General features: G+C 40.6%; 1 protein-coding gene across 10 annotated transcripts in view; it reads right to left on the bottom strand.

The window, feature by feature from the left end:
- The window catches only part of mrtfab (myocardin related transcription factor Ab), a 73,027-nt gene that overhangs the window by 13,737 nt on the left and 36,403 nt on the right, over positions 1-22,887 (bottom strand). For all 10 annotated transcript variants that reach the window (XM_079659266.1, XM_079659272.1, XM_079659271.1 and 7 more), the window contains 8 exons: positions 21,186-21,251; positions 12,172-12,227; positions 8,423-8,498; positions 6,334-6,492; positions 3,830-3,984; positions 3,199-3,360; positions 2,544-2,612; positions 916-1,100 (listed from right to left, as the gene is read on the bottom strand). In XM_079659266.1, the coding sequence (XP_079515392.1) occupies positions 916-1,100; positions 2,544-2,612; positions 3,199-3,360; positions 3,830-3,984; positions 6,334-6,492; positions 8,423-8,498; positions 12,172-12,227; positions 21,186-21,251 (928 nt within the window). The remainder of the gene's footprint in view (positions 1-915; positions 1,101-2,543; positions 2,613-3,198; positions 3,361-3,829; positions 3,985-6,333; positions 6,493-8,422; positions 8,499-12,171; positions 12,228-21,185; positions 21,252-22,887) is intronic.

The raw sequence follows: 22,887 nt of genomic DNA, 5'->3' as shown, positions 1-22,887 counted from the left end.
ATTGTTCTTGATATAATAATAATTATAATAATACATTTTATTTGTATTGCACTTTACATTTGAAACAAACCTCAAAGTGCTACAGTACATAATAAAAAAAGATAAAGAAAACCATTTGCAAGAGTCAAAATGTATAAACAGGTTAAAAAACAAGTTTAAAAACACGTTTTAAAAAGGAGAGGCAGGGTTATTAAAACCAAATGCTTTGTTCAAATGGTAGGTTTTTAGTGCTCTCTTAAAAGTGTTCACAGGTTGAGGAGCTCTGAGATGGTCTGGGAGTGAGTTCCACAGCCTGGGGGCAGCTGCACAGAAAGCTCGATCTCCCATAGTGAAATGCCATTTCTTGCCGAAATTCTTATATGTTTTGAACTTTCAACCATATGTTAGACCAAAAAAGTGTGTTTACTGAGTTGGGTGATGTTTAAGAAGCCTATTTTTCTTGAATTCAACATTGGTTTGATTGGTGATATGCATAGTCGTCGGCGTGTAGGCCTCGCAAGTTATGCATATATTGCATAAACATTATTGATTTAAAGGATTTCATTCAATTATACTACTAATAGGGATTAATGCGGATTCACACGAGTGGACAGGAGGCTAAGGGAGAGCACTAGCAACCACTTTTCTGGTAATATATGTATCACTTTTGTCCCCTTGCATAAAGCCAGACAACACCATATGAACATATCTAGGTGCTTTGAGTAGTCCATATATATAGAAAATGTTTTCCCACAGCAGACATACATCAATAACCTTCACATCATAAATACACTTCTCTGTGTGAGTCCTGATGAATACCTAACCCAATTACGGTTCTCCCTGAGGTTAAGGAAAAGTGTCTTTTGACCGCAGCCTTTGAATAAAACCCCTCCGCTCGGCCCCCTTTACTTGAACAGAGTGGAGCCGAACACTCACTTGGGTGGAGCGGGCAGGATGGTGTGGTAGTTGTAGTGCTGCTGCTGCTGGTTGAGGATCTGCAGCTGCAGGAAGAGCTGCTGCTGGTGGAGCAGCTTGGCGTAGGACGAGTCCATCTGGGGGGGGCGCTCTTTGTCTGCCTTCTGGTCTGGAGGGATGTACTGGTGGTACTTCAGCTTCTTCACCTGCACACGAGACAGAAAGCGGTTTAGAGAGTGTAGGATTTTTCAATATTGTGAAATCATTTTTGATGTGGCATACATTTTGGCAATTTCATAATTTTTTTAATTAGTATTCCAATTTATAGATGTTTTTATTATTACTTTTCTGTACATTTTGGCTGCTTTTTTTTTTTTTTTTCAGTAAAGCATACATTTGGTGAGTTTTTCTCTTTGTGTCTATTTGAAATGATGTACCTTTAAAAAGACAAACATTTCCCATTGAAGCCCATTCAAATCACAACACATTAGATCAGGGTTTCAGTGTATTTTTTACTACTTTCCACGAGATTGAGGTGTTTTTCTATGTCTTATTTTTTTTGTTAATGTTGTATGTTGTTGTTAACCATGGACATATGCCAGACTGCGAAAATAAATACCATCATGCCTTAAAAATATAGAAACACATTTTTGCATGTGTTTTTTTCCTTATAAAATAAACACAATGGCATTCGTTTTTTACAAAATGACATTTAAAGGGTAAGAAAAGTGAAGAGATGTCGTTGTGATCAGCTTTAATGTTGGATAAGAGATTTAACTCAGTGAAAGTGGATATACCAGGGGTCGGCACCGTAACCAGTGGCACGCTAGGAATAAGTGGAATAAGTGTGCAAAATATATAAATTGTATTTTCGGATCCCGAACGAGCCCGCCGCCAGAGCGCGTCTCCCCGTTACCTGCAGAAGGAAGCCATGCACGCAACGTGATCGTCGGCACACTGATCACATTTTTTGTTTTAAATGGCACTTCATATTACATTACGACTAACATACTCAATACTGTGGGCAATCCCCACAGGAGCAATTTGGGGTGAAATGTCTCGGACACAACGACATGCTGACTGCAGTGGGGTTTGAACCTGTGCCCCCCTGATCCAAACACCTACGCACTACTCCACTGCGCCACACGCCTCCTCATATCAAAAAGGTTGCCGACCCCTGAGATATACTATTGACGATCAACATTTTAAAGTTGTGGTTTTTCTCTATTGCCATTAAAACCACATGTTTAAAGTGGAGGCGCAACACAAGGGTTCAAATATCCTCTTGCTTGACATCACTTACTGATTCCTGGACAGAAACAGGAAGTGCTTTCAGGTCATGTAGGCGGGAAAGGTCAACAGAAATAACAAAACTAGGGTCACAGGGCAAGTGTTTCCAATTCAGAGAAAGACATTGTTTATTCTGCTGTATTTAGGATGCGGAACATGGTACCCCTTCCTCTTTTAACGAGGCATTTCTGGATTGTGTGAATGTTAAATGTGAAAATGTTTCTTTAGTTCTGAGAAAACTGACACCAAAACCCCAGAGAGAGAAACTGGAAGAACTTCAGCTCTCTGGTAGTTCCTCAAAGATCAGGTACTCTTATACAATGTGCGCTTGCTTTGAAAGAAACAGAGAGTCAGCTGACCTTGGGTTTGCTGTCCTTTGGTTTCTTGGGTCTCTGAGGAGGACGGTCTGAACTCGACTTATTCTGAGACTGGAGACAGAAAGCGTGAGAAACGGGGTCAGGAGGAGGAAGTGAGGAGATGAAGAGTAAGACGATTACAGCTGCTTCAGAAATAGAGATTAGGGTTATTTAGAAGTCATCAAATCTGTATATATCATATTCTTGGGTGATTGATCAGAATCAGAATACTTTATTTATACTATGGGGAAATTGGGCTTATTGAAATAAATTAAAAAACATTTTTATATATAATATAGAGTAAATATTTGTATATAAAAATAAGAAATTGAAGTAAAAATATGCAAAAAAACATCAAATTAAAAAAGTATTTATACAAACATTAGAAGTTAAAGTCAAATGTTTAAATAAAATATAATTGAAAAAAATATATATGTAGAAATAACAGGTTCAAGTAAAAAGGTGCAATAAAGAAATAAACTAAAAAAATATATACATATCAAAATTGAAAGTAAAATTCACAACAAAAGTTCAAATAAAGTAGAATTAAAAAAATGCATATATACATAAGAATTTAAATTAAAAACATGCACATTGTACCACAAAGTATAACGTGTTAATTACAATATATAATGATATAAAAACTAGTTACACGTACCTTGATATGTCCAGTAAGGCGTGTGTTCGTTAAAGTCACCATCGTCCCATTGGTGACTTTTGTGAAAGGGGAGGAGTCTGACCCGTTCACCTGAAGAGGAGGAGGAGGAGGTGGAGGAGGAGGAAGAGGAAGAGGAGGAGGAGGAGGGGACTGTGTGATGAACTGAAAAAAAAGATAACACTAGTTAGTGGTGCCATCAAGTTTATAATCACATGATTTATTCCATTCATTTTTTTCAAATTCAACTAAAATATGTCTTTTTGTTGAAATAATGACCTTTTTTTTTAATTCTCTTTAGTCTAAGCAGAAATCAACCCCAAGATTTTGTATATGACATTTTTTATAAAAATGCACTAAGTTGTGTGAGCTTTAGAACCAAATCTATAACATACAAGGACGATTAAAAAAAGCCTATATTATTAGAACTGTCTCCTGCTTTCCCCCACACACAGAAGATTGCAGTAATATGCTTTTCTATTGACTCATGTTAGCAAAGAAAAGAAAGCGACTGCATGAATTTCTTCTAAATTGGCCTCAAACATTTTGTGAATGCCCTGATTTTGTACGCAGTGCCCTAAAAGTTGCTCTAAAAATATGTTTTTTTTCCCCACAATGCATCCTGTGTTAGTACCTGTGTGGGGGACATGTCTCCGCTGTTGCTGAGCAGATCAGAGGGAGACAGCTGCGGGACGGCGCTCAGCGGAGAGTCCTGATTGGTCAGCTGATCCGGTGACAGAGCATCACAGCTGTCTTCATCCAGAGACGAGCCCTCCCCCTTTGGAGAATCTGTAAGCAAACACCGTTATTGTAGGAGCCAGAATGCTACCTAGCCTGAGTTCATTATTTGTTAACGTCACTTTTATTTGTGTTTGTTGAGCACTTCCGTTCATCGTCACATGGGTGTGGTTTGTGTATATAGGTCACCTGTTTCATGTCGAGTGCAGATGACAGAGGGTGAGCTTGTGTTGTCATTTTTTCTGTTGACCGTTTTTGTATCTATGGTTACAAACTGAACGGGAAATTAAGCCAATTATTATTACATCCGTTGGTAAATTAAACTTCTGTAAAAACAGAATGGAGGAGATCTTTCAGTATTTGTGTCCAGAGGGCAAACACTTCACTCCCTTGCTTCCTCACAACGTGTCACACACTCATCCCTGTTTGATTTCTAAACAGTGATGCTATACACTAGTTCTCTATCTGTGTTTTTTAATTAGTTCTCTATCTGTGTTTTTTCATTCTTGTTTTACTTTTATGTATGCAACAAGACACCAAGTCAAATTCCTCGTACGTGTCAACCCACCTGGTGATAAACCTGTCTCTGATTCGTCATTTTAGAGAAGTTATACAACGCTGTGTGCCCTGCGATGTTTCCTAACACGAGTATGTCCAAATATGTGTTTCGTCACTCCTGCAACAGAGCTACTGTGTGGTTTATCATCCAGTAAGATGATGCAACCTGTTTGCACACTCACTCTCAAAATACTTTATTACATGTGTGTGTATCCCTGGATGTTGTAATTTCACAGCTAAAAGGTGTGTTCAGAGAGACTGTGAATTACATTTTAGAGCACATGTGTCAAACTCAAAGCCCGGGGGCCAAATTGGTGGATTTAATTTCAGGATCATTTCTAATTACTATTAGGTCTGGTCTGCCGGTATATTGCACGCACACCTTCCTCAGCTCAGAGCCTGAGCCCAAACATTGATGACCTTGCACCCAAGATGAGATGCCAAGTATCTGAGCTAGCATCACAGAGCAGCTCACTGAGTTTAATGGATGTTTCCTTCTGCACTTTCTCTCTCACGACAACAGGACATGTTTGGTTTCTCTTTGAGGGAAATAGTTTTGTTGAAGCTGTTGTTGGCCTGTGGGAAAATGTAATCATAAGAAATGACTCTGGAAAAGCTGCAGATAGAGCCATAAGAAATGAATGAACTGATTATTTAATGTTTAATGTTGTTTTTATAGGCAATCATTTAAGCTTTGTTAGTTCCAGGTTTAAAATGTGCAATAAGTTCATTTCAATAAGTTCTGCAATAAACATTGAACCAGTCCGGCCCTCGACTAGCACCCATTTTTTTATTTTGACCCACTGTGTATTTGAGTTTGACACCCCGGCCTTAGAGCATACAGCTCATTAATAAAGGTGGACGCGTTTTAACTTGAGTTCAACACCTCCCTTTATGGCTCCATCAATTCAGCAGGGGAGGTGAGGAAATTCACTTTGTGTTTGAATGAACTTTAAGGAGCTCCGTGTTTTGTGTTTCCGAGTCATTATGAGTCTTACAGGTGTGTCTGTGAGTGTTGCTGCATGTTGGGCAAGTGTGTGTAACCCTGTGCCTGCATGCTTGTTTTAAATATGTTGTGTTGTTTCCAGAGTACCAGGAGTACTGTGTGTTTTGCTACATTTGTTAGCCTGTGAGCAGCAGTTGAAATGTTAAGAATGTTTGTTAAGCCTTGTGTATTTGTATTTAGTGTTTAATGTGACAACGGCTCATGACTGTGTGTTTTGTCTTTGCTTGTATTTCAGTTTTACAAAATGGAAATGATTGAAAATGAATCAGTAAACATCTGAAACAGCCCGGCTGTCCCCTGGGTGTTTATTGATGACCTTTTTAAACTATCTGTCAAGCCTGTAATCTCTAAATATTCTTGCAAGGGCAGAATAGTGTCTTTATTCTTATTTTTTTTGGTGTCCAGGACTTTATCAGAGTGCTTGTTTTGTCCATCTACAAGGTCCGGCCCCCCCACTGACACTTACCTCAGCCACAAAGTAGTCTCTATGCGTTACATTAATGCACACAATGTCCATACTGCTTAATGCACATATTTCTTGTTTCATATTTCTTATTTTATATCCTATAATTCATTCATAGAATTATATTTCAATGTAAATTACTGCTTCATTTTATTGCTATTTAACTATATTTGATTACGGTGTCCTTAAAGATTTTTTGTTTTATATTTTATGTCTGCACCATGACATCAAGTCAAATTCCTCGTATGTGTGAACCTACCTGGCAATAAACCCGTTTCTGGTTCTGGTTCTGATTCCGATTGACTGACCTTATTAAATGTGTGCACATGTTGTAGTACAGTGTGTCATTGAGCTATATTCTGGGTGTAGTTACCGAGAGGCGAGCCCACAGGCAGGTCCACAGACAGGATGTTCTTGTGCACCAGCTCGATGGGTCCGGGTCGATGGGAGATTTTGTCGTTGAGGTCGTCGGCCAGCCGCGCTCGCTTCAGCTGCAGCTGCTTGGCCTGCAGCGAGGGCTCTGCAGACGTCTCTGAGGGAGAGACACAACAGGCATTAGCATTCACTCAAAACCCACCTGTTCAACAATGCAACCTCTGACCACCTACCCCCCCTATTTTTGTTTGTCTAGCGCTATATAAGTGTCATGTATTATTATTATTATTATTATTATTGTTATTATCAAGGGATTCATTTTGCAGCAAAACACCAGGTTTTAAAGACAACATATTGAGCAGATCTGAGGAAAAAACAGGAAGTAAAAATCCTGAAGATCAGAGATATTGAGGCTACATTCATGCTAATGTATCACATCCATGTTTTAGTTTTAACACGCTTAACTTTTGCTGTGTTTACGCCAAGAGTTCAAATTAATTCGGTCCGTCAGAACCATCAAAATGGAGATTTTCGAAGATGTTTAAGATAGAAAACATCAGGGTTGTGTTTTAAAATATGAGTGTTTTAAAAGTTCCTAAAAGCCGTTCCTGGATTTGAATTCAAGTTCAATTCAATAACCAAAACTAAAGCAGTTGCTCCTTGCTAACAGTTTAATAAGGTATGAAGCAAAAGACAGCATGAGTCAGACTAATATGCCAAACATGAAATAAAGCAGCCAAACAAACATGACATTGCAAAACGTTAAAAAACGCCAGATAGAATTGGCCAAGGGAAATGCCTTTACACTCTTTCAAAACAATTGAGCTATGTTGCAAAACCAGCTTCATAGTTCTGAGGTAGTGCTGTCAGATTCTAAGAAATGTACTTTGTTTTCTCATGCCACATATAAATATGAAATAGGAACTATATGATAACCTTATCAGATGGAATTGGTTCTGTTTTGTTCACTGAATGGTTCCTTTTTTTAAGGAAGTTTCATGCAGAATTGAGCCTTTAATCCAGGGATGGGGAACCTCCGTATACGGCCCGCGAGACTATTTGATACGGCCCTCGAGGTAATTTATAAACACACGCAAAAAATTTAAGAAATCTAGACCGCAAAATAATTAAACAAGCGAGTGCCTGTTTTTCCTGGCCAAGGTCAGGGTCCTTGAACACAACACGAGCCTAACGTGTCATCACCATAGGTCATCACGTGGTATATGTCTCGTCTGACAGGAGTGCAGTTCGGACAGAGAGCACCGGAACGCGGCTCCGGCACTTCACAAATTGCAGTACCCATAAGGAGCTGTACACATGCCGCAGTTTGTGCGTGGCTGTGTCTTTAGTTGAAAGCTCAGTGGGCGATCTGTTCATCTGTCATACTGATCATACAGTCAATACCTTAGTTGTTATTAGCATCTGGTTAGCTAGCTATGCTAACGAATATAAGAAGCTTTTTCTACAACCAGTGAGGTAAAGGCACATCTTTATATGATCATTATAGTTATAAAAAAATAAGGGAATAAAGTAAACAGGTATAAAATAATATATGAAAGTAAAAAAAGTTGTTAATAAACAAGAATACAGTTTAAAAAGGGAAGTGATTTGTAAAATATCCATAAAGAAAAAGGAAATCTGTTTACAGTTCTGTTTCATCTGGTTGTTGAGAGATGTATCCATAGATCTCTTCATGTTGCTCTCAAAGTGCACCAGATTGATGCTTTTAACTTCCCCCCCCCCCCACCTTTAAATCATGTCCACATGGATATGAAACTAAATACATTTGCACACATCTTGTGTCCATATCTTTCTGTTTTGGTGGTCATGCCACAACCGGGCGTGCTCATGCATGTGTGCGCCGGTCATGGTGAGATATCTGGATTAAGAGATTGGTTTTTCTTTGCACAGCATGAAAGAAAGGCCAAATGAAAGGGCTGTGATTTTAGTTTAAGAAGACGTCAATAATTCGTACGGCCCTCGGGGGATGTTGTAAAAATCGAAATGGCCCTTGAGAGGAAAAAGGTTCCCCCCCCCTGCTTTAATCCTACACTGTATCACTCATTCTGTCGCGTATGAAAGCTCACCCTCCAGAATGTGCATCCTGACCAGCTCCGAGCGCTCAGGGCGACTCCGGATCTTCCTCTTCAGATAATCCTCGGTCTGCGGAGGAAAACACAAATGGACGTAAGAAGGAGGATCACAAGCAAAAGGATGAGGAACAATGAAGAGAGGAGGAGGAAGGTGGAGGAAGCAGTCCTTAATGGGTGCTTCTTACTGTATACTGCGTATTCAACTGTTACTGTAGATTGCAAGTATCTTGGGTCGACATGTTTGTGACATTGCTAATACCTCACTTTAATTGGGTTGATTGATTAAGTTATTGCGGTTGTTTGTCCTTCGCTAACCCTTAGCTACAACTAAAAGCTTCCACACAAAGAAACACAGTTTTAGTTTATAAGTAAGAGACTTGTGAGTTATGAATTTAAATCTTCACTCCAGATGGCAGCGAGAGGAAGATCTGACCTTGGGTTATGAAAAAATATGCTAATAAAGCTAAGCTGTTTGTTTGTGCAGCTCCTTATTTAAAGAGCGCTGCCTTCAGGGTTCCTTAGTAAGTTAAAGGGGACACATTCTTCTCATAGTCAGCTTCATATCAGTATGTAGTGTCTCTACTTTAAAGAGTCCTCTCCTGCTGACGTTCAGGTTTATATCAGTATGTAGTGTCTCTACTTTAAAGAGTCCTCTCCTGCTGACGTTCAGGTGTATATCAGTATGTAGTGTCTCTACTTTAAAGAGTCCTCTCCTGCTGATGTTCAGGTGTATATCAGTATGTAGTGTCTCTACTTTAAAGAGTCCTCTCCTGCTGATGTCCAGGTGTATATCAGTATGTAGTGTCTCTACTTTAAAGAGTCCTCTCCTGCTGATGTTCAGGTGTATATCAGTATTTAGTGTCTCTACTTTAAAGAGTCCTCTCCTGCTGATGTTCAGGTGTATATCAGTGTGTAGTGTCTCTACTTTAAAGAGTCCTCTCCTGCTGATGTTCAGGTGTATATCAGTATGTAGTGTCTCTACTTTAAAGAGTCGTCTCCTGCTGATGTTCAGGTGTATATCAGTATTTAGTGTCTCTATATTAAAGAGTCCTCTCCTGCTGATGTTCAGGTGTATATCAGTATGTAGTGTCTCTACTTTAAAGAGTCCTCTCCTGCTGATGTCCAGGTGTATATCAGTATGTAGTGTCTCTACTTTAAAGAGTCCTCTCCTGCTGATGTGCAGGTGTATATCAGTATGTAGTGTCTCTACTTTAAAGAGTCCTCTCCTGCTGATGTGCAGGTGTATATCAGTATGTAGTGTCTCTACTTTAAAGAGTCCTCTCCTGCTGATGTTCAGGTTTGTATATCAGTATGTAGTGTCTCTACTTTAAAGAGTCCTCTCCTGCTGATGTTCAGGTGTATATCAGTATGTAGTGTCTCTACTTTAAAGAGTCCTCTCCTGCTGATGTTCAGGTTTGTATATCAGTATGTAGTGTCTCTACTTTAAAGAGTCCTCTCCTGCTGATGTTCAGGTGTATATCAGTATGTAGTGTCTCTACTTTAAAGAGTCCTCTCCTGCTGATGTTCAGGTGTATATCAGTATGTAGTGTCTCTACTTTAAAGAGTCCTCTCCTGCTGATGTTCAGGTGTATATCAGTATGTAGTGTCTCTACTTTAAAGAGTCCTCTCCTGCTGATGTTCAGGTGTATATCAGTATGTAGTATCTCTACTTTAAAGAGTCCTCTCCTGCTGATGTTCAGGTGTATATCAGTATGTAGTGTCTCTACTTTAAAGAGTCCTCTCCTGCTGATGTTCAGGTGTATATCAGTATGTAGTATCTCTACTTTAAAGAGTCCTCTCCTGCTGATGTTCAGGTGTATATCAGTATGTAGTGTTTCTACTTTAAAGAGTCCTCTCCTGCTGATGTTCAGGTGTATATCAGTATGTAGTGTCTCTACTTTAAAGAGTCCTCTCCTGCTGATGTTCAGGTGTATATCAGTATGTAGTGTCTCTACTTTAAAGAGTCCTCTCCTGCTGATGTTCAGGTGTATATCAGTATGTAGTGTCTCTACTTTAAAGAGTTCTCTCCTGCTGATGTTCAGGTGTATATCAGTATGTAGTGTTTCTACTTTAAAGAGTCCTCTCCTGCTGATGTTCAGGTGTATATCAGTATGTAGTGTCTCTACTTTAAAGAGTCCTCTCCTGCTGATGTTCAGGTGTATATCAGTATGTAGTGTCTCTACTTTAAAGAGTCCTCTCCTGCTGATGTTCAGGTGTATATCAGTATGTAGTGTCTCTACTTTAAAGAGTCCTCTCCTGCTGATGTTCAGGTGTATATCAGTATGTAGTGTCTCTACTTTAAAGAGTCCTCTCCTGCTGATGTTCAGGTTTGTATATCAGTATGTAGTGTCTCTACTTTAAAGAGTCCTCTCCTGCTGATGTTCAGGTGTATATCAGTATGTAGTGTCTCTACTTTAAAGAGTCCTCTCCTGCTGATGTTCAGGTGTATATCAGTATGTAGTGTCTCTACTTTAAAGAGTCCTCTCCTGCTGATGTTCAGGTGTATATCAGTATGTAGTGTCTCTACTTTAAAGAGTCCTCTCCTGCTGATGTTCAGGTGTATATCAGTATGTAGTATCTCTACTTTAAAGAGTCCTCTCCTGCTGATGTTCAGGTGTATATCAGTATGTAGTGTCTCTACTTTAAAGAGTCCTCTCCTGCTGATGTTCAGGTGTATATCAGTATGTAGTATCTCTACTTTAAAGAGTCCTCTCCTGCTGATGTTCAGGTGTATATCAGTATGTAGTGTTTCTACTTTAAAGAGTCCTCTCCTGCTGATGTTCAGGTGTATATCAGTATGTAGTGTCTCTACTTTAAAGAGTCCTCTCCTGCTGATGTTCAGGTGTATATCAGTATGTAGTGTCTCTACTTTAAAGAGTCCTCTCCTGCTGATGTTCAGGTGTATATCAGTATGTAGTGTCTCTACTTTAAAGAGTCCTCTCCTGCTGATGTTCAGGTGTATATCAGTATGTAGTGTCTCTACTTTAAAGAGTCCTCTCCTGCTGATGTTCAGGTGTATATCAGTATGTAGTGTCTCTACATGTCTCCATGCTTTAATGTTCAAAAAGCTCTTTATTTTTCTCGTACCTCATACCATGCCTGTGCTGCAGCTGCAGCACCTCTTTTCACCCTCTGTCTGAAACCAGAGGCCGGCTCTGTTGTGATTGGTCAACCACTTAGAGATGTCCCACCCTTAGCCTATCACGTGGGACTTGTAACATTATTGTTTCAACTTTTTAAGAGATAAAGGATAGATCGAATTTGAAGTCGATCAGATGAAAACAGTAGGAGGAGCTTGTTCAAATACGGCACGTGAAAATTGCAAAAACGTGGATCTAAAATTCAAAATGTCCGACTTCCTGTTGGGTTTACGATAACGCACCAAGAGGCTTTTTTTTGTCCGTCTAAACATCCTACATTCTGTATACCTACCACATTTCTAGGTGAAGGGTGAGGGCGATATTGAGCTTTTTGCCAATGCCTTGAAAACAACACCCCTAAAATATCAGATATTTCACCAGAACCCACAATTCTGCAAAAACAAATCAACTTTTGGTGAACTTTCAAGCCATCAGTAATGCAATGAACTCGTGTACATTATAATAATAAGAACTTGAGCAAATCACGATAGGTATTTTGCTTTAACTCTGTCGGTGCTCAGGCCCTAAATACTGCTTTGCAATTTAAATATAATGCGAGTGTTTTTCCCACAGAGAAAGCTCTTGGTGCTTGAAGACACTCACCCTCGCTCGCTCCAGACTCCTCCGCTGTTCGTGAAAGGCTGCCGGGCTCTTCAGTGCTGCGAGGAGAGACAGGAAAGAGACAAAGAGATGAGACACTCTTCCAAGGACTGATGCTCCTCTCAGAATGTGAGAAACAGAGACGGCGTTTAGAGGAAGACTCAAAGCAGAAGTGGCTGCAGGACAGAGGGTCAGGGGTCTGTTCTCTAACCACACACTCTGATGACAGCCGTGTGTGTGTGTGTGTGTGTGTGTGTGTGTGTGTGTGTGTGTGTGTGTGTGTGTGTGTGTGTGTGTGTGTGTGTGTGTGTGTGTGTGTGTGTGTGTGTGTGTGTGTGTGTGTGTGTGTGTGTGTGTTTGTGTGCAGGGATAAAGAAACATTTTGTTCTGTAGAGGACGCAACCTCGGTTTTATTAAAGAACATTTTTACCTGCCATCGTAACTAAAGTATGCCGTCATGTTATCACTGTGGCTTTTACTTTAAAGCAGGAAGTTGTCGCCAATGGTTGCGGCTTATTTTAGGTAAATTTGTTTTTTTTTGTTAGGGGTCAAATCAACAGAAAAACTTCCTGTTATAACCACAAGATTGTTACCTTGCCTAAATATAAACAAACTGACTTCTGGGGGCTCATATGCTCACCTTATTTAATACAGAATCTCCACATATTGTTTTGTTTTAAAGGAGAAAATAAGTTGGTTTGAATCTGCAGTTAGACATTTGTGTTGTCAGGGTCTTATCACACCAAAAAAAAAAAAAACGACTAATCACCAGGACACTTCAGAAAAGACGAGGGAAATGGGATTCTTAGATGCATTTTGAGATTTTCTCTTGAAAAAGTCAGTTTTGATGCAGAACAAAGTCATTCATAAGACACTCAATTGTCAACCTTATGGTCGCCTGTGCTGTAAGAGTAGCTCGGACTAGCAAAGCAACGTGTGTGTTTGTGTGTTTATCGGTGAATATATCTAATAGATGTGCAGTAGTGCTTTCAGTTTGTGAATGTATAAACGCTGCAGCTCATCAACACCAGCAGAAGTTTCCTGTGTCTTGTTTTTCCCGGAGAGAAGTGATCGGGTATAACTCTGGCAAAACAAAGTGTCTCTCCTGAAGGACAACCAGGAGTCATGTTGCTTATAGAGGAACCAATGAAGTCCTGTTTACTTTCTAACATACACCTGTTTATCTGAATTATGCATCATTGCAAATACACTTTGTTTAAAAGTAAAAGGTAGCCAAACAGTGTGACACAAAATATACATGTATAGACTGGGGTGCACATAACCGGTACGCAGGTAATCTGAAATGCGTACCGTCACTTGTGTCACAAAGTGCATTTGCGTACCGACGTACTTGTGAAGCTTTTCCAGAAGGCGGTTAGATCACCGGACGACATCAAATAACTTTCAGTGGAGCCAGAAGTTGGAGTACCAAACACTGACTCCAGGTACTCAGAAAGTTATGTGCACCCCTGTGTATAAACATTTTGATGCCTCAAGATCAGCGTTTCCGCCAGGCGGGCGTCTTGCCGTCACTTGACGCCCTTATTCAGCTCGGAACGCCCTGAACTCGAGCCGAGGGCGTGCAAAAAAGTTAATAATTCGAGAGCTTTTATCGTTTGAAATGACGAAAAGGAAAAAGTACAAGGACATCCCTCTGCTGGAGGGGCAAAGGAGTCTGGTGGGATTCTTTTTGCCGCCAGCAAAGCGTGTTCCTGTGACGGAAAGTTTACTGGCAGCGAGCCTTGACGGGGGGTGCTAGCCGGAATTCCCATTCCTAATATGTAAAGAGATATAAAGGGACGGCTCAATTCAAAATTCAAGTGACACGACGTGACGTCACACACACACACACACACACACACACACACACACACACACACACACACACACACACACACACACACACACACACACACACACACACACACACACACACACACACACACACACACACACACACACACCCCCCCCCCCCCCCCCCCCCCCCCCCCCGCTCTCAGGGTGGACGCCATCTCAGCCCTGGTCTGGCGGAAACACTGCTCAAGATGCATCGATAAGTGTTTAATCATCGGATCAGAACCAAATCAATAAAGGTTCCCATTGCAAATGTTCCATGCAGCAACATCGTTTCCCGTGTGAAACAAACAAGCTCTTATCCTGATTATATTCTTGCATACTTCGATACATCAGCACTACAGCCCTGCTTCATGATAGGCTCATAATTCATTGCTTTAAACAAGAAACGGAAGAACTGATGTACGATGTTCACTGTGCCTTTTTGAGATTGGTAGAAAGCAGAGTATTTTCCAAAAGTATTTCAAAGGTTTACAGTGTGTGTGTAAAGTCAGAGAGATGTACAGTAGCTGGGACATACATTCCTGATGACTTTAAGTCTGGAGAGGATCGTTAAAGAGCAGACGGAGGAGAGAGAGAGAGAGACTGATGGATGGAGCGCTGCGCACAAAGAAAACCTACATTCATCACCGCACTCAGCCACGACGGTCTGCAATGTACTGAGTGTATAGAGGACAGGGGGGGGGGGAACGTCTGTGTGGTTTGAGTGGAAACATGTTTTTATACACATTTAGCGACCCAGTTAGAGCATCAACCTTTAAAGGAGAAACATAGAAACAATTATGTTGTTTTAAAACCTACATTTCAGTTCAAAGTTATATCCAAGAAGTTAAAAACGTGAAACAGATATTTATTTTCGAGCTGCCACTAATTTCATAATTAAATTATCCGGCATGTGGGGGAAACTTCTGAAGCAATAGGAGTCAGGACTCAGAGAGACACGAGGAGAGCTGGAGCTTTGATGGCAAACACTGACGGTTCATTTGGAGCTTCGGCCGGAGAATTCACAAGACATGTCACGGGCCACGGTTTGACCACACGGTGGAGATGCCACCATCAATTCTGAAGAACCCTCCTGTAGCTCCAGGTTTGAACTATCAGAGTGTAATAATCAACATTCTTCATCAGCGAGACTAAACAAATATGGACCCTGAATCTAACTAGAGTTGTCGTCCATAGAAAATAATGTGCGCCAGGGAATCTTCGTCTCTGAACAATAAACGATCTCATGTCAGCTTGTGCTCGGTCATAAGCTGGCAACAACAATGCACCCAGCTGCCCCTCCTTCAGAGAGATAGCAGCGATACCCAAGGCCGTAGACCTATGCCACGGGAAAGGAGGCAGTAAAGAGAGAAAACGATGGACTGGGTCGAAGGTTGAATACCTAAGCAAATTATTCCCCGACACTGAAGATTATTTTCTAGATGAATTTTAAAACATTTAAGAAACAAAGACAAATGTCCAACCATGTTTCTCAAAGTTCAACGTCATGTCGTAAAATGTCTTGTTTTGTCAGCAAAAGACTCAATTTAATTTAATTTCAGATGATATAATGCACAATAACGCAGGAAATCTCAATAAATGAGGCTAAAAACCAGCATTTTCTTCCCTTTTTGCACGAAAAGTTACCTTAATTACTAACTGATGATTCTTTCCGTCTTTTATTCATATTTTCAAGATAAATCTGTCCGACGCATTCCCTTTAGGACATTTAGCCAAGAGCACAGTTTCCAAATGTTAAGTAAGACATCGGAACTGTCTTCCATATCAAGAACGTTTGTGTTTCTAACATCTAAACAGACGGTAATAATGATGTTCAGTGTATTTGGGGAAGGATATTGGGAGGGCAGCGGCAGTTACGATGATGCAACGTAGCGTTCATTGAGATTGGTCAAGAAGAGCTGGTGAAATCCAAAAGGTGTGTGAGGGTGTGTGTGGACATCCTGGAGACAGCGGGGCGTCAACTGCAAATGTGTGTGTGTGTGTGCGTATGTGTGTGTGTGTGTGTGTGTGTGTGTGTGTGTGTGTGTGTGTGTGTGTGTGTGTGTGTGTGTGTGTGTGTGTGTGTGTGTGTGTGTGTGTGTCACAAGCCCTGACGCTGAGAGAAGAGCTAAATACCAAACGCTGTGATGTAACAAACGGTCACAAATCACAACAAACACACCGCCGGTCAGCTGATCCTTCATCATGCTCAGCTGAAACACATCAACACATGTCTTACTTATGAAATGAGTCTTACTGATGTCATTATGTGAATATACCAGACTTATGTTGGCCTTTTATAAAGAATATAATATCAGGCATTCACACCAGAGTACTTTTCCCAGGAATAGTTCCGATAGTTCCGGGGATTTTGCGTTCACACTAAAAATATCTAGAACTAGAACTTAGTTAATGAGAACCTTTTCACCCCTTTTCAGTCCCTGCTAGAGAGTAGGGACTTTCCTGGGGAGAAAAAGGTTCCAATTTCTGATTGGCTGGGCGGATTGCAAACCACGCCCCGTAAAACTCGGATAAAGTTGTGTGAAGCCGCCATTGTATTTGCTGGCATTAGCATTATTAGCATTAGCATTAGCCCAGCGCACAAACGCAGAGAGACTAACTTATGGCAACACAAAAGAAACATGGGAGCGGTGGAGATGAGGAGGTGTCGGCGTTCTGGCGATTTACTAGGAAGGCTTCAGTCGAAGCTGCTGGGAGTCCCAGCAGCTTCTACTGAAGCCTTCCCCAACTCCGGGGACTTCCGGCCGGGGACTTTGGGTGGCAGTATACGTAGATATATATAAACACTAGATGGCTCAAAGGGGAGTCGCCAGCGTAGCTCACCGGCGGCCATCTTGCCACAGTCAACAACTACTTCTACAGCTGTTGTAAGGTGAGTGATCTGCACAAAAATACTCTTAACTTGCTGAAATCTTGACTGATTTACAAACAGTTTGGTTTATTATAAACGTTATTAGCATGGCTATGATACAGGAAACAACAAGACATGTTGAAAAAAAAGTTAATAATTATAAGTATGCAGTATCATAACTACATCTTTGATGTTTATAACAAACCAAACCGTTTGAAAATTGGTTGAAAATTATGCAAGCTATGGTTATTTCAATAGTGCACCATAGACATAACGTTATGAATGAGAGAGCTGCCTGTAGCAAGATGGCCGCCATGTGGCAACGTCGGTCTCCATTGGCCAGCAGCGCGGGTGAGTCATCTAGTGTTTATATATATCTATGGCAGTATACGCCGTGAAGTTGTTTGCAGCCTGCCAGTAAACCCAAAGCAGAAGAAGAAGAAGTGACGTCAGCTTCATTTGCCTATGCTTCCCTCAAGGATTTATTCCGGTGTGAACGCAATCTGTACTTAGTTCATGAGAACTAAAGAGTTCTGATGAACTAAGTACGGCAAAGTACTTGGTGTGGAAGCGCCTCTTGCTTACTGACATTAGTAGGAAAAGGCGTAGAGGAAATAACATGTCTATTTAACAGTAATGTTTTTTTGTTTTTTTTGTAATATTTGTCCGGAATGAACCCTTGAGATTCTAGAAGAATTATTGCAACCCATCTCATAATGTAGCTGTAATGGACATGTTATTCTGTTTCAGCAGACAGTATGAAATAATGCAATTGCATGTCTGCACAGCTGGCCTTCTTTGTGCCCAATCAATCACTACTTTTACTAAAAATGCACAGAAACAGTGAAAGCACCACAGCGTGCATCTGGCTTTACTCAAATACAGAAGAGTCAGACAGAACAGAACAGAACAGAGATTAATCTTCGGAGGACAAGACGACTAACTGGCTCCCTTTAGAGAATGATCTATTGTTCTTAAGAGGCTTCTTGCAAGAATCTGCTCTCAATACTGGGAACATGACACAGACACCTTAATCTCTGCAGAATAACACAAATAAATGTCAACTCTTAAGTGGTTGAATATATCATTCAGCAGCTCAGACATACTATGACTTATACATTCAAGATAAAAGAGAAGCACACTTGAGTATCTGCTAAAAACGAATACCAGATACTAATCCTACACCAGTCTTAAAGAACAAGCTGTTACTACTATATGTGTTTAGATGCACTTTGATTAAAGCAGACATTTAAACTCATCATGGTTCAACTGTGAGGAAAACATAGCACACAACCTGACACTATAACTCTACACTGCTTCTTCTCAAATCAAACTAATAGCAGCATTTTGTTATTCTACAGTCCCATTCAAATTCATTTAAAATAAAACCTATAAGTGCAATTTCCTGCAAAGGTTTAAATCCGGGAATTAAGAATAGCAAAGGAGTAATGATTCCAGTGTAAACAACGAAATGAAACTCACCGCTCAATACCCCAATTACATCCAATTAGCAGCATGTTAACTCCTTCACTGAGATTATATTTGTTCTCACGTTTGTCCAGAAACACGCGGCTTCGCACTCACACACTGACACACAAAACAACAACTCCTGAGGTCAAGTGCCTTGCTCAACGCCACCCAGTCGGTGGTTAGTGAGTAGGTGGAGTATTACTCATTCACACCTCCAGCTGAAAAACTAGTGTGAGAACTAAACCACAGCAGCACTGACCCGAGATCAGTTCCCAGAACCGACTCCTCTGCAGCCGGGCAGTGTGGGAGAAAATATACTGCAATTACATCACATTACATTACATTACATGTCACTTGTTAGACGCTCTTATCCAAAGCGACTTCCATACTCAATACTGTGGACAATCCCCCCAGGAGCAATTTGGGGTGAAGTGTCTCAGGGACACAACGACATGCTGACTGCAGTGGGGTTTGAACCTGATCCGAACACCAACGCACAACCCACTGCACCACACGCCTCCCTCCGCCTGCAATATAATTAAGAATATTTCACTGGTATTGATGTCAGTCAGGTTAGGGTTGGGCCATATGGAAAAAAAATAGACTTCTGATCAGGTATTTAAAAAAAAGATCATTAGTAATGTGGATATAATGAATTAATAGGAAAAGGTGAATACTGTATAAGGACAGCTCTAACAGTGACTAATATTCACTTCACTGTAATGCAGGACACTTGTGTGATATTACAGGAACAGAAATATAGGATAATATCTAGTCTCACATCAAGATATCAATAAAATATCAAACTATTCTCAATTACTAGTAGCATTTTTTATATAATTGTACCACTTGTGGTGACGTTTGAAGGTAATGCATTAGCACTTACAATGGTTTGGTTTACTTAAGGAGAATGTACCGTCGTTTTTGAGCTGTTTTGAGTTTGTATCTTCATGGTTTATTGCGCTTACTATACAGTAAGTAGGGTTGGGCATAAATCGTACTCGATGAAGCATAATGTAATATCGCATGCGTTGGAGTTAGTTTGAAAGCTCTTTCTGTAAGTCCCTTTGGATAAAAGTCAATTAAATGTAATGTAGAATAAAGCAGCTGAAGATTATCCAACGTTTAAGGACATGCAACACTTTGGTTTCTTCACCTGTTGCGTACATGGGTGACAAAGGATCCAGAAAGTAGTCTGTAGTGGACGAGATAGTGACGCCAAGGGATCCTGGTGCTGCGCGGATTGGTCTATTTGGACCAATCCGGTCATTTGTTTTTCATTTGGGTAAGGGCAAGTCACGATACCCAGGAAGTAAACAATGGAAAAAGAGAAATGTCCAACGAGGCGTTCTGGGGCAGCATAGACAGGTCTTCTCTGTGTTAGAGTTTTACTCCTACAGGGTGTACTTTGAGGGTTTTGACTCTGCAGACCGTTTACATGCATAAGAAGCTACATAACACACAAGGGGACGGGTGATAACCAGAAAAGCATGACATGAGACCTTTAAGAGCATCTTATATTACATTACATGTCACTTTTTAGTTCCAAGGACAAAGCGGGATTTGCAACAGCCTCCCTATCATCATCATCTTGAGTTGATCAATGGGGCCCAACAGACAGGTTTACTGTTTGTTCTTAACCCGGACAAAGAAAACAGATCACATCACTCCAGTGCTGAGATCGCTGCATTGGCTTCCAGTTAGTGAGAGAATTGACTTTAAGATTTGAATGCACACATATAAGGCACTAAACGGGCTATGACCCAAATATATCAAGGACCTCCTTCAGTGGTACGAGCCCAGCAGACCCCTTAGGTCTTCAGGCACAGGCCAGCTCACCGTTCCATCTGAGAGATCAAAGCGTGGGAAAGCAGCCTTCTGCATCTATGCTCCTAATGCATGGAACAAACTCCCAGAACATCTGAGAATGGCTAGCACTTTAGACTCATTTAAATCAGGTCTAAAAACATTTCTTTTGAATATGGCTTTTCAAATTTAAATGTTCTAATTCTTGAACTCTTAAACATGGTTTTCTTTCTTTTAATTAATTATTTTGTGTGTTCTGTATTTCTTCTCAATGTATTGTGTTTTCTCTGTTTGATCCTGTAAAGCACTTTGAATTGAATCACTGTATGAATTGTGCTATACAAATAAATTGCCTTGCCTTGCCTTCACTTTCATTTCTACTTCTCCACACTCACTTTGTCAGAGCAGATAATCTACCATATAATATACGAGGCTGAGCGCTGCGTGCTTTTTCAACAAAGACGGAGAAAACACTCCGACTTGATGCCCACAGATTCAATCTACGCTGAAACAGAAGAAGAAAAAAAACCCATCTCTGCCTCTTGTGATGTGCGGAACTCTGAAACAGGAAGTGGATGCAGAAGAAGGGGAAGCTGCCCTATTTGATAACACAAAGTGGTGCAAAGACACACACTAAATATGACACATGTATAAAGTCAAACAGATGACATTTACAGCGAAAAAGTGATGCAAAAAACTCTTAAAATACAGTTTGAACTAAAGAAAGTCAAAGAAATCCTGTTTATGAGGTGTGGATAATCACATGGCACGTTGAACTAATGAATCGAAACACTTTTGTATTTATGTGATAAAGCATTCAATCTGCTATCGGATGATGTAGCTTAACTCTTTGACCTTGGCTCAAAGACACACAGTCAGCACAAGTTCCTATTAAGCATCATGAAGTGCTTTCACACACAACATACGACAACAATCAATCTGTTCGAGCTCTTCCTGCTGTGTGCAATGCATCAGTAAGGTGTGAGACAGTAGTGTAGTGTGCAGAAAACAGTCAAAAGTCAAAAGGACTTACGTGGCATGATCCCTTGGCTGACCAGCTCCTCTCGTGTTCGTCTCTGCTGGAGTTTGAGCTGGAGGACTGCATGGAGACAGAGGAGGTGAGGAGGGGGAGAGAAAGAAGGGGAGAAGAAGAAGGGAGTCAGTGACGGCCGGTGAGAGTAAGAAAACTGCAGCGATGGAGCTCTCAAAGCTTCCTTATTGTCCAGCGATCAGCAGTCTACATGAATAAGCACACGCTGGAACACAGAGGCATTTGGACGAAGAACCTGCACTCAGTTCTTCATCACATTTCCCCCTTCAAACAGACGCTTTTTTTTAAAGTTTGGAGGCGGGTACAAGGAGGGCGTGAGCAGCAGACTACACTTCCTGTTTCTCGACTTTATTTCTGTGTGCAAAGTGGGTGCAAGTGATTCTAAAAATAACTGTTATCTTTAGAAGACTCAGTAAAAAAGTTCAAAACCATGGGAAACCAGCAGAGGACGATCCGAAGAATAATTACATTGCAGATTGAAACAAGACAAGTAAAGAAATAGTGCAGTGGGTCGATTGCACCTTCATTTCAAAACAGGAAGTGCTCGTTACGTAACAGAGGCGGTGCGAGAGTTTTAAGGAACACAACGCGGGACAAAAGGAGACCATGTCTGACCTTTCTGCAAAGTATCCCTTTTTTGTGTAGACGAAGTATTGCTAAAACAAAATACTTATTAGTCATGTCTGAGTGGGTTAAGGCACGGAGTCGCAAAGTTAGAACAGTCTGGTAATGACATCACTCTACTGAAATGCATGCTTTAACACCATGGAAAAAACACTTAATATCAAATTAGAAATAAACTAGAAATTAACTTAAAGGGCCCCTATGCTGCTCATTTTTATGTTCACATTAGTATGTAGTGTCTCTACTTTAAAGAGTCCTCTCCTGCTGATGTTCAGGTGTATATCAGTATGTAGTGTCTCTACTTTAAAGAGTCCTCTCCTGCTGATGTTCAGGTGTATATCAGTATGTAGTGTCTTTACTTTAAAGAGTCCTCTCCTGCTGATGTTCAGGTGTATATCAGTATGTAGTGTCTCTACTTTAAAGAGTCCTCTCCTGCTGATGTTCAGGTGTATATCAGTATGTAGTGTCTCCACTTTAAAGAGTCCTCTCCTGCTGATGTTCAGGTGTATATCAGTATGTAGTGTCTCTACTTTAAAGAGTCCTATCCTGCTGATGTTCAGGTGTATATCAGTATGTAGTCTCTCTACTTTAAAGAGTCCTCTCCTGCGGATGTTCAGGTGTATATCAGTATGTAGTGTCTCTACTTTAAAGAGTCCTCTCCTGCTGATGTTCAGGTGTATATCAGTATGTAGTGTGTCTACTTTAAAGAGTCCTCTCCTGCTGATGTTCAGGTGTATATCAGTATGTAGTGTGTCTACTTTAAAGAGTCCTCTCCTGCTGATGTACAGGTGTATATCAGTATGTAGTGTCTCTACTTTAAAGAGTCCTCTCCTGCTGATGTTCAGGTGTATATATCAGTATGAGTGTCTCTACTTTAAAGAGTCCTCTCCTGCTGATGTTCAGGTGTATATCAGTATGAAGTGTCTCTACTTTAAAGAGTCCTCTCCTGCTGATGTTCAGGTGTATATCAGTATGAAGTGTCTCTACTTTAAAGAGTCCTCTCCTGCTGATGTTCAGGTGTATATCAGTATGTAGTGTCTCTACTTTAAAGAGTCCTCTC

The sequence above is a fragment of the Notothenia rossii genome (genome assembly GCF_949606895.1).
Source record: "Notothenia rossii genome assembly, chromosome: 11".
NCBI lineage: Eukaryota > Metazoa > Chordata > Actinopteri > Perciformes > Nototheniidae > Notothenia > Notothenia rossii.
This window is presented reverse-complemented; position numbering and strand designations above follow the sequence as displayed.